The sequence below is a fragment of the Mycteria americana genome, chromosome 9 (genome assembly GCF_035582795.1).
Source record: "Mycteria americana isolate JAX WOST 10 ecotype Jacksonville Zoo and Gardens chromosome 9, USCA_MyAme_1.0, whole genome shotgun sequence".
NCBI classification, from domain to species: domain Eukaryota; kingdom Metazoa; phylum Chordata; class Aves; order Ciconiiformes; family Ciconiidae; genus Mycteria; species Mycteria americana.
In genome coordinates this window covers 11,585,583-11,598,203 of record NC_134373.1, presented here as the reverse complement: position 1 = coordinate 11,598,203, position 12,621 = coordinate 11,585,583, and the positions used below count along the sequence as shown (strand labels likewise).

Sequence of the window (12,621 nt, the reverse complement as noted above, 5' to 3'; positions counted from 1 at the left end):
CGCATCCCAGAGAAATCACTTACCCAGAACTGTAGACATAACTTGTTTTGCCCCCCAAAATAGATGACCATTAGATATATCCTAAAATATGGTAGTTCTGCAGAAGCTTTAGCATGTCTTGCTCACTTTAGAGGCAACTCTAGGGCTTCCCCACATTGACTGAAAAAAATAATTTGTGGGCATTTTGATTCCAGGTTCTCAAGCCAATGGCCATCAGCCCTTGAGGTCGCTGCCTTCGGTACGTCAGGATGTTAGCCGGTACCAGAGAGTGGATGAGGCTCTACCACCAAGTGAGGTTCTTCATACTTTAATTGGGGGATAGGCTGCCTGGATCTCATTACTGAGATCTCATTAAATTTCTTTCTTAAATGTGAGAACTGAGAATGAACAGCTGAGAAGTTCTAAGTGAGGAGTGATGATGATGAAGTCTACTGCTGTTTTGTAAAAGGCATTGTGCTCAGTCTGCAGACTATCAGGATGTGTTATGATAATTATACCTGGTGTATGCAGACTTGCTAAGTGATATCGGCTGGGATAGAGTAATTTTCTTCCTAGTAGCTAATATAGTGCTAATAAAGGAGTCAGGAATTCAGATATTTAGTGTAAAATGAATAGATCCTTATTTCACAGTATGGAATGAGACTGTGTTTGCTCTGTAATTGGAGAGGGTAACTGGAAAGAGCCTGATAGCAGAACACAGATATAACTGTGTATTGGAAAGCCCGGGTGATGAGAAGATTTTGCTCCCTGCTGCTTCTGTTACAATCAGTGCATATAACAAATTAGTCCTGGTTGCAGATCCTAAAGTTAATTAACTGCCACCTCAGTAAACCCGTATTATTTTTTTACAAAATTGTGCCTGGGAGACATACATTCCAGTTGCATTTTTATCACTTTTCATACTGAAAAAGACAGAGAACGTTACAGGAAATACTCAGAGATCAGTGTAATAAAAAGAGAAATGCATAGAGCTAGCATAGTACCATGGTTTATACAAAGATTGCTTTTTGTATTTCAGAAGCAAACTATACACTACAATAACTACTTGGAAAAACTGTTGGAATGTTAATGGAAAAGGTTTGACTGTGTGGTATTCTAACATTTCTGACATTTGCTGGGATTTTACACAGTCATGCATGGGCATGCATATACACATCACCCTTTTACAGTCAAAGCCCAATGCAATCTTTATGTAGATCATTCATTTGCTAATTTGAATAAAATCTTAAATACTAATTGTTGCCTAGATTCAGTTTCTCTCCAAAGCTCTGCTTTCGGATATGTAACAGTTTTAATATTTTAATAGTGAAAAAGTAGAGAAAACATTTTGAATATGATTTTGAGTTATAAACTGTAATTTCTTTGTAATTTGAGTTGTATTCTATTTGTTGTTTCACCAGAATCTGAAAGTAAGAAAGAAAAATAGGTGTATTTCTTTCAGTTGTGTGTAGGTTAAGTTAAAGAACAAGAGAAAGAACTGAAATATTTATCTAGTATTTCTGCCTATAACATGCAACATTATGCTCCGATTCCTACATTCCTAGTGAAAAATCAACAAATAAACTTGACCACACAACCCTGATGAATTACATTTTTGCAATTCAGCAAGCTAAGTTATTTGTAACACATTTGACTAACAACGATTTGACTAATGGAAGATATCCTTGTCCATCACAACACTGATGCAGGTGCTTTACTTTAGAAGCCATTGCCCAAGTGTTTAAACTTATGTATTTAAAATTGAATGCAGGCAAAAATGCTTTTCTGCAAGACTACGTTACAGAAACGGTGCCTGTGTGTCAGAATTGGACATATAATAACCACAAGAAAAATCTCAACTATTATACAGTGGTTTAGGGTTTGACATTTAAACAGAATAATGAATTCACAAATTTCAACTGGCTTTTTTGGGGTTTTTTGGTTGTTTTTTTTGTTTGGGTTTTTTTATTTGTTTGTTTGGTTTTTGGTTTTTTGTTTGTTTTTCTTTCCCCCTCCCCTCCCATGAACAATTCTGTCCTTCCCGGAATACTTCCGTGTTTTGTTTTGTTTACAAACTCTGGTTAAAAATTTTGGGTATTTTTATTTCATCAGAAGATACTACTTTTTTGAAATGGGACCTTTGCACAGGAACATCTGTTTCAATCATATTTTTTCTTTTTAAAAAATGGAAACGTTTTTCAGAGAATGTTGGAATGTTTCAGTTTGCTTTTTTGAGATATAAATTAAATTATTTTTTAATAACTTTCAAATGTGTTATATTTTGAATAGCAAATACAGTGATTACACCATAAGCTTTGCATTGATATAATTTTGTTTATTTTTAAACTTGTATTTTAAATTTACAGTATAATACAAAATTTTGAATTTTCTCTCCTGGAATGGAAATGTGTTCCTTAAATGGTTCTCTTTAGTCCTATCCTATTGTGCTGGTTTTTCTTTCCTTCCTCAGAGCTTACTTTCCTACATAGCTCTTGTTCACAGCAGAAGTGCTTTAAACACTAATAGGCTGTTTTGATTGTGCATCGTAAAGGTAGAAGAGTAATTTGCATTGTGGCCAGCTAAAACACAGAGCTGTCATGTGGAGATGACACAATGAGTTTATCTCAAAACCTGCCTTTCCTCCCTTTTCGTGAGTCGGCTCAGGCCCTACAGTGTAATGCAGCGAGCCACTTGGCTGCCTCCAAGAGCTGACAGAAGCCATAGTACGCATATAGCAACAAAGCCTGAGGTTTTAAGGCTGTCTGTATTAAATACTTTCCAGTAGAATTTAGTTCTCCTTCTCTGCTGTCAAGACATTTTTATGCCCTCTTTCCTCGTGGAGCAGTGATCATTTAGGATTGGTTGCTTGCCAGTGGTTTTTAAAATGTTACTGCAGTGACTGATGTTTCCACCTAGACTTGCAATATAGAAAGTCTCTTCTAGAAACCTTCTGAGCTCTCAAAGACTGTTTTTCAACTGACGCGCTAAATGGTTTGCACATTTTCTGCAGTTGCTAGTGCCCAAGAATCAGGCATGCCTGTTTCTGTATATAAAATATCTTAATACTTTTTTTATTATTATGTGGCCCCCAGCCATGATCAGTGTCTTGGTATCTTGCTCATTTTATAACCAGTTATTAGGTAGACAGTGTTTCTGACCCCAAAAGCTTATGAACTAAGTCCTGGGTGTTGTAAAGCACCTGGTTTCTGCTGTGCATGGAGAAGCCAGATGTGGTCGCAGAAAGGTCCCAGTGTCTTCATCTCTGCTCTCCTGGTGTGTCTCCACGGTCTAGACTTCTAACATTGTCTGTAGCTTGTGTTGTAAAACCAGTGGACAGCATTATAGTTACCGCTTGCACAAGAAGTTGAATTTGCTATGATATTTGCAGAATCGGCAATTCTGGAACATGCATTTAGTATATGAAGGAGTTTGATTGTTATAATTGTCCATCTTCTCTGGCAGGTCTGCTTACCTTTAACATAGGTACATGTAAACCCAGGAAGAGCACTGGGATCTGTTTTATTACTGTTTACTACTAGCTGGGGAAAAACAATGACAGATGTCAAGCTTTGCAAGGTTTTTGGTACTTATCCATTGGCCTTTTGCACTGGAAATAACCCTCAGAGATAGGATCTTGAATTACTTCAGTCCAAGAGAATTAGACTAAGTATCCTGATACTTTCTTTTTTTTTTTTTTTTTTTTGGACAATTACTGGTTAGTGGGAAATAGAAGAGAGAAAGGAATAGAAATTATTAGATATGGATTCCACAGAACCTTAACTACAATGGGGAATTTGATTTATGGGATAAAATAGGGAAAAGCCATGTCTCTTAACCCTTTAGTAAGAAAGTTCTGTGCTGAAGTCATCCTGCAAAAGAGAAAGAGAAACTTGGAACAATAGATTCCATTACAAAAGTGACAGAGCTAAAATAAAGAAATAAATAAAACCTGAGCCCTCCATAGTTCACAGTATTTTATTGCTACTTAGACTGGGAGGCTCGAATTGACAGCCATGGACGGATTTTTTATGTGGACCATGTGAACAGGACGACAACATGGCAGCGACCCACAGCCCCCCCAGCCCCACAGATTCTCCAGAGGTCAAATTCCATACAGCAAATGGAACAGCTGAATCGGCGGTAAGAATTACCCTTGTTGTTTGTGAATCGTGTGCTTGCAAAACTGCATTCGCTATTGTAAGACTGAGTATGAAGACAGGGTCACAGTTGCTACTGCAGCTGGCCATATGTATTTATTTTTATGTGGTTGTGCCTTTTAATTTGCATGTGGGCTTCTAGGGCTTTTGTATTCCACCTGTGTTCATAAGCTGTGGCTAAAAAAAAATCTGATACTGGTTTTCAGAAATTCAAAAGGCTATTAATGCAGAAATTAGAGGTCAATGTACACTAACCTACATGGCAGAAAAGATGGGCAAGCTCCCTCAGAGCCAGGATTGGATCACAATTACCATATACTATATCTACAGTCCAGTTTTCTAACCCTAGGTACCAGAGCATCCGAAGAACAATGACTAACGACAGGCCTGAAGAGCATACAAATGCCGTGGATGGAGCTGGAGAGGAAACTGACTTTCACCATTCTAATGCAGGTTAAAAAAAAAAAAGAATTTCCCCCCCCCCCTTTCTAAAGGGAGCACTCATCTCATAGATGATTTAATGAGAGTGGCATAAGGCAGAACCTAACTTCTGCCCCTGAAAGTATGGGTGAAAATGAAACCATTTGTTTTCATTGCTGTCTAGTTTTTGAAGATTATGGCTCAGCCTGTTCAATACGCTGAAGAGATGAATGTGAGATTCAGAGCATTTTTCTGTCAGTACCTGACTAGGTAAAAATATAGGCAGGACATTTGTAGTGAAAAAGTATAAAATTGTGTTGTCTGGGTTACAAATATTTTGAATCTGCTACTACATTTTGCAATGGTAGAATATAGGACTCGAAAGGACTTTGGGCAGTCACTGGCTTCATCTGCGTGCTGAAGATAGGTAGGATGAGCTGTACCTAAACCATACTTGGCAAATGCAATCTCATGTGTTCTTATAACATGTTCTCCAGTTGATGGACATTCTGTAACTTTTTTAGACAGTCTACTCATGTCGTTTCTCTTATAACGTATTCTTAAATCTGTTACTTCCTAGTCTTTCCTTGTGGCTTGTGTTTTTAGGTCTCCAATTATTTTGTTGGCCTACTCAGGATTGTCTCAGTTGGTCTGCAGCTCCCGAGGAATATTTCAGAAAATTAAATAAAGCTATGACTCTGCTGGACTGAAGAGACTGCAGAAATGTCACGTCTTATGTACAAGACTCCTTGTACATTCCTGCATAATTTTTTTTTTTTTTCTGATAGTTTGACACAAACCACCAGTGTTCAGTTTTGATCTGCTAAAATCAGGTCCAGAACCTTGTGTGCAGATCTTTGGCACAGATGTCTGTTTTTCATCTGGTGCAGTTGTGCCGTTCTGGTTTCATTTGTGCAGTTGATTATCCCTACCTGTACTCAGGTCTTTGCACTTTTCTAATGTGTCACTATGGTTTTGAATCTTGTCCATCCTGCTGTCCAAGTACTGCAGCATCTCCTAGTTGGAGCAAGTTCTGTCCTCCCTATCCAGTCATTAATAGAAATAATTAATAGGACCAGACCCAGACAGATCTGAGTGAAACATCACTTGGTGTACTCTTTCTTTTTGACATAACTGCTTTTCAGTATGTTTTTGCAAACTGCTGCATACCCCTCTCCAGGTGGTTTCATCTGTTTCAGGTAATTTTCTCCCCCAATCATGTAAACAGTATTAAAGGCCTTATTAACATCAAAATAGGTGACCTTTACACCACTTGAGTACTAGAAAATAACTTTTTTAGTTTGCTATGATTAATTCTTCAGAAATCCTGGTTATTTGTGTTTCTCCACCTTGCTGTCTTCTCATTGCTTTAAGTAGTTTGACAATTAGTTCATGTGTCTGTCTGAGAATAGAAAATATGTCAACTCATCTATAGTTTCCTTCATCCTTTTTTTACCTATTCTTAAAAATGGATATAATATTTATCCCGTTTCTTTTCTTCTCAGAACTCCCTCAGACCTCTGAAATAACCACCAATGTCTCAGAGATTGCTTCACCTAGTTTCCTAAGTGTGTTAGAGTACAATTCATCAAGCCCAAAGGGTTTGAAAATCTCTGATTTGTACCACAGCCTTTAACCTGCTCTTTACCAATTCTAGCCTAAGAAGAAAGTTCTCGTTCTTCTCCTGTTTAGTTCTTCTGGTTGTCTGGTTGGTGTTAACTTTTTGGATGAAGACAGAAGGAAAGATCTTTTTTAATGAGCTCTAAGCATCATTACTAGTTTTTCTACTCGTTAAGTGGTTCTCTCCTTGGTCATCTTCCTACTACTAATTTACTAATACATTTATAAAGTTAGTTTGTTACCTGTCCAGTCCCTTGTGTGGTTGTGTGTTGTTATGTGCTTTGGCTTTATCTCTAGATGCTCTTGATATTCTCTTATAATACTATTTCCTAAATTAGTCTAATACCCAAGCAATGCCACCCTTTCTTGAGTTTCAAGTCGTTGTAGAACCTGTGATTTAGCCAAATGCTCCCTTTTATATTTTTTTCTTTACTTCTGCCTTACCCTTTTCCTTTTCTATCTTTGTGCACGTGCACGTGCAGCTAGATGTTTTGTTGGGCTGTAAATAAATCAGCTTAAAGTGAATTCAGGCTAAACCCTAATCAGCAAGTTCAGCTGAATAAGCTTTTCCTAAATCAAATTCATAAGCATCTAAACTGCAAGAAAAACCCACCGGGTGACACATTCTGGTTTCCCGATTACCCAGACTATGACAGTGGACCTACCTGCAGCATGTCACAGCATCTTCCAGGGTGTGATAAGTGGCTGGTGTACACCCAAGTTTTTATACCAATACAGAGTTGACATGCAACCGCAGTGCGTGCCTGGAAGGCACTCGCAGCCCAAGTATTCAGGCATAGCTTCAGGGGTCTTTATGCTACACTGCTTTCGCTCCGTAGACATGCCTCATGTGGGAGGGCTTGCAGTCTGTTGTTTCAGAAGTGTCTCTAAAAATCCTCTTGTTCATTTACTTTTCCTTTACTTATTACCCTTCCGTTTTCTGGTTTCCTCTAATGTATCACAGTGTATCAGAATGAATGTCTTTATTTTCCCCATTCCCTTTTTTCCATAATGTTTACCTATCCGTAGTTAAAATTTTACTCTGTCTTTGTTCTGTTCTCCCTCTTTTTTATTTTTTTTCTCACTTTCCCCTCAGTTTAGAGTCTCATTGACTGCCTCTATTCTCCTTTCTCTGCCTGTGGGTTATTGTTCTTTTATATCCATGGTAGCTGTGTTCTACATGATTAATGTTCATTTGATGGGGAAGTATGCAAGTATTGCAATATGTAAAAGAAAGAAACTGTGAAATGTAGAAGATGGCATACATTTTGGAGTAAAATCACTGCAGACCCACTGTGAATTTGCAGTTTTTCACTACATTAAAATATGCATCCAAATGTCCTGTTGATTTTCAAAGATAATGAGGGGGAACAGTTTTAATGTCGTAGCAAATACCACTCATAATATATTTTCAGTTCCTGGTACTGTTGAAAAATCAGTGCACTTTTACAGTTGCTAGGAGAAGACCCAAATGTTTACTGAAAGTTGAAACTTGAAAGGTACTTCCTTGACAACGTGTTTCTTACTTACATAAGCTGCTTAAATACTGTATCAGGATTGGGGCTGTGTTAATGGCAGTGATTTATTGTTGTTTTTTTTAAAGGAGGAATGAAACATTTTTAAGTGTACAATGACTTTTTTATCCATTAGTTAGCATTTAAAAAATAACTTATCTGCATACAGCTACAGTATAGCAGTGTAGGCATGCCACAGGGACCTTCTTACATCTTATACACAGGCACATGTTTGGTAACCCAAATAATTGGATGTGATTTTTTTTTTTTTAATGATTGTTCATTAAAAGTCAACAGTTCATTAAAAGCAACAAGTAAAAGTCACTAAACTAAAATTGTGATATTTTCAGGAACTTCAGTGCTATGTTAGAAGAAATTCAGGTACACTTATGTGAAGAATACTTAATAAATCTGAAATAATTGTATACTTAGTGCTTTTCTTGCTTGTGTGATTCAAATCGATATAGTTGTTTGCAGTGATGTTTTGGTAATGATTATTACTGTCTTTGTCATTCACTTTGCTGTTAGATTTTCGAAGAGAGAATGTGCTGCCTCACTCTACCTCCAGATCCAGACTTACTTTATTGCTCCAGTCTCCCCCTGTGAAATTCCTTATCAGCCCAGAGTTCTTTACAGTGCTGCATTCTAACCCTGTAAGTATAGTGTCGGCAGCTGAAAGACTTTCATAAATATGTGCTTATAAATATACTTGTCTTGCATACAAAGATATTGCTCAGTGTTTGATGCTAAGATATTGGTAGTACATGGGCAGGCTGGATAAATTCAAACACTCATCATCATTCCTTGCAATTGGTGGGCTAGCAGAGTTGCCCTAGTTGGCATTATAGCTTCTACAGTTCTTATTTTTCACTCAATTTTTCATCTTTCTTATGATACAAAACTCATTTGTTTATCGAAGCAATAGCTTTCTTACTGTGCTTTGCAGAGGGTGAGAGACAGTTCTGAGAATGAAAATGATACTTATTTTTTAAGATCACTTCGCTGTTTATGGGATGATTTGTTTCCCAGACTGCCTGGTTTGTATCAAAATATATTAAAGATCACACTGAACAAAAAAGCATCTTAATATATATTTTCCTTTTCTGTTTTGCCTGTTCTTCAGTGCTTCTTCTTATATAGTTTTTTCCTTTTCCCAATGTTTCTTTTCCTTTGTGTAACAGGATGTATAGTGTAAAGAGAAGTAATGGAATTAATAATTTGTTGTCTGCAAGCACATTTGTTAATAATTCAGTGTTTTTTAAATTACTGGTCAGTGTTAGTTTGGTTTTGATATATATGTATGCTTGTCCTTATCTGAATAATTCTGCTTAGCTTGCATAGCTTCATCTTGAATATATGAAATAGGACGGAGGTAGATAAGACCTCTGGCCAGGGAGCAGCAGTGCAGGGGCACAGAGTGATTTAGGCAGCAGCACAGTGCAATAGGAGGCCCTATGTCTTGGCTTCTGTCTATTGCTAATGCTGAGAGAAAGACCTGGTTTCTGGTTGGCTGGGATTTTTTGGAGGAAAAGGCATTAACTGTTTATTTTCCCCTTTTATTTAAGTTTCCCCTATTTCTCAGTGCTCTCCTTTTACTCTCTTATTTTAATTTTATTACATAAATTACACATGGACATGCAATGATAGGGTATTTTTGAAAAAAATCAATAAGTGGAAACAATATTTATGTAGTTTTGTGATAAATTCTACAACCTTATGTATCTCTGTCCTGCAGAAAACCTTACCAACTTTATTGCTGTATTCTGTGACTGCATTTGACTCATTATTCCAGAAATGAGAGAATATCAATGAAATCTCTACTTTCAAAGCAATTTTAATATTATAGGATTCTTCACAGTTCCAGGGACAAGTGTGGTAAATGGAATCTGTAATATATGTCACACTTTGCTGAAGTGAGTCGATATTATGAAATTTTGTATATCTGAGGTAAAATAAGAAACATCAAACACTTATTCCAGAATCTCAGAAAGAGGACCATTTTTTTATACTGTTGTTGCTTAGTTGGAGATAATTTTTAAGGTTTTATAGATGATTAGATCATTTATTTACAGTGGAAATGTTGTCTTTTGTAGTAAGAATAAATTTTGCCTTTTAAAAGTGTTTCCTTTTGTTATTTGTTTTTCAGAGTGCCTACCGCATGTTTACAAATAACACGTGTTTGAAGCACATGATCACCAAAGTCCGGCGGGACACCCACCATTTTGAGCGCTACCAGCATAATCGTGATTTGGTGGGCTTCCTCAACATGTTTGCTAACAAACAGCTGGAGCTGCCGAGAGGTTGGGAAATGAAACATGACCATCAGGGCAAGGTAACTGTAATGCACATGCAGCTCTGTTGAGTGCTTGATCTTGGATGTTGCGATGTCAGAACTCAGTTGGTTGCTCTTAAGAAGAGCATAAGCGCACCTATTTCTCCAAATGTAAAAGGTGCGCATTCTTTTCTCCTGCTTTTGCCAAAAGAAGATTGGAATTTCTCATCTGTGCTGACAAAGCATTATATGAAAGGAGGAGACGATTGATAAATGGGTCTTAATCATTACAAGGAAAATTGCTAGAAAATCTGTAGCCTTTTACTGTGAAATAAGTTGCTTAGATTCCCTTGGATGTTTAAAACTTCTTTTGAAAAGAATTATCTACTGTGTAAATACAGGCAGTTCAGTGAAGTTCTCTGGAGTTTTGCCTGTGTACTCATAAGATAATTGAGATGTAAAGTTACTTTATTATTATCTACTAAATTTTATTTAGTTATTGTTGAACTATTTGTATTAGCTTTTTTTCTTGTTTAACTGTCAAGGTTTTCCTTAGGGCTTTTTTTTGTTTTCCTCCTTCAACCTCAAAGTCTTGAGTGGAATTCATTAGCGTGCATTATTTATGCTTTTTTCTTTAATAGCTAACCATTTTCCTAGGTGAGTCCTCTACCCAACTGCTAAGTAGGTCGAGTGTTCATCAGTTTCTGAGATAAAATGGATGCACTTAAGACTGGGGTAGCTCTGGGGATGATCACTATTGGTTATGTATTGGTTAACAGGAAAGAAATTGTGGGTAGTGAGTTTCATTAATAGGGATCTTGAATAGTTGCAAGTCTTACTGCTTTTCAAAACAGGTATCACTTTTCAATTTCTAACAAAATATTTTAAAATCAAAGAACAGACACATTTTTATAGTAGTAATGTAATTTTAATGTAACTTTAAACTAGTGTGTCCTTACTATCTAGAATATGATTTTCTTTGCAGAAGATAGGAGGGTTAAAAATAGACTGTGATTAGCATGTGAGGAAGTGATAAGGCTATCAGTTCCTGAGTCGTCCTAATTAGGACTATAGGCATATTAAGCTTCTCACTTCTTATGTTTATCAGTCTTGGTACAGTTAGCTGTGACTGTGCATGTAAATAATGATCTTGATGCTTGAAAAGATTACGGGCAGATTCTAAACCGAAAGGTAGAAAAAGTACTTGAGGGTTGTTTTCTTCTTGGATTTATTAACTCTGGAAAGCACTGTGTTTTTTTATTAGAAACACAGTTAGGAATGTGCAGTAATACTCTCCTTGTTCTTTGCCTCCCTCACTCTTTTCAGTTTTAAGTTATTCTTTTTCTGTTCAGTTCGTCAGAGGCCCATGTTCTCCTGAAGAATACAGCAATTTTCAATTGACTTTAACAGGCACTCCATAGAGAGAATTAGACCTTTGGATTTCTGGTGTGGTATTTGGTAACTCTGATGCTACCACAACATCAATCAACAAGAGGAAGCACTGAATAAATCCCCACTGGGATTTCTTCACTTTGAATTAGGCTCAGTATTGTTCATTTTCATTATATTGAATTGCCTTTGTCACAAGTAGCTCTTGTGGCCAGTAGAAAAGCCTATTCAGCACTCAAGAGATATGATGGCCAGTACATGGTGAGACCAGTGCTTGATGAGACCAAACTGAAACCGGACCTGCCTTTATTAAAGCATAAAGCTAAAGAGAAGCAAGTAGAAATTAGCCATGCCACAGTATATAATTATATTTCCTTTCCCTGGCTACTCTTTCCTGCTGAGGCAAGGTTTTGCTTTATTTTTCCAAGTATTTCATAGTAAGAGGCTTGATGCTCTTGCTCACAAGACACAGTGATTGTTCTGACCCTTATGCAGTGCTGAGTAGTAAAGTTTTTACTCCCCAATGTCAGTGCGGTCCTGGTTGCTTGTCCTCTTTGCAGGCTGTCTTCCAAGGTCAGCTGGGGACTGCCTACCTCTGAACTCGCTTCAAAGCTGCACAGCAAAGCCCAGTTGCCCACTCCTCTTTGACTCCTCTGTGTATCCCCTACAGACAATAAAATCTGTTTGGCATGCAGTTCTCCCTAAAGGGTCTGGCATAACTAGGATGTAGTTTCTGATTGGCATTACAGATGAACCTTCATCAGTCGCTGACCACAGGGAGGCAGAAGACCACTGAAAAAGGTGGTAGCAGGAAGCATTATATAGGCTAGATAGGTCCCTGAGCTGAACGCAGTCTGATAACTTTGAAGTTCTGCGTTGCTGCACACACATGTGCATACACACATGTATATACAGATAAGCACCCCAGTGCATTTGTGCAATATGTGTAAGCACGTGTTCATATTTTAAAGCCAGATGCAAATCTATGTACTTTTTAATTAGATTGCTGCAAGATGCACAAATGCATAATAAGTTATTGTAGGATATTTATTTTTTGTTTTTTCTTTCTACAATGGAAGAATCCATTGTAATTGATTATTAATGTCTTCAATAGGAAGAAAAGGTATTTTAGGAAGCTTCCTAGACTTCAATTGGAAAGATAACTTGGGCAACTATCCGTGCTTAATGGGCTAAATGTAGTTTTGGCACTACCCATCTTACATAAGCCTCTTCAAGCATCACAGATTTATGGATTATAGCTAGACAGGAG

At 37.2% G+C, this 12,621-nt stretch overlaps 1 protein-coding gene across 4 annotated transcripts in view; it reads left to right on the top strand.

Moving 5' to 3' along the window:
- HECW2 (HECT, C2 and WW domain containing E3 ubiquitin protein ligase 2) overlaps positions 1-12,621 on the top strand; it is a 180,468-nt gene that overhangs the window by 123,407 nt on the left and 44,440 nt on the right. For all 4 annotated transcript variants that reach the window (XM_075512479.1, XM_075512476.1, XM_075512477.1 and 1 more), the window contains 5 exons: positions 195-290; positions 3,969-4,119; positions 4,486-4,589; positions 8,219-8,343; positions 9,837-10,022. In XM_075512479.1, coding sequence (XP_075368594.1) covers positions 195-290; positions 3,969-4,119; positions 4,486-4,589; positions 8,219-8,343; positions 9,837-10,022 — 662 coding nt within the window. The remainder of the gene's footprint in view (positions 1-194; positions 291-3,968; positions 4,120-4,485; positions 4,590-8,218; positions 8,344-9,836; positions 10,023-12,621) is intronic.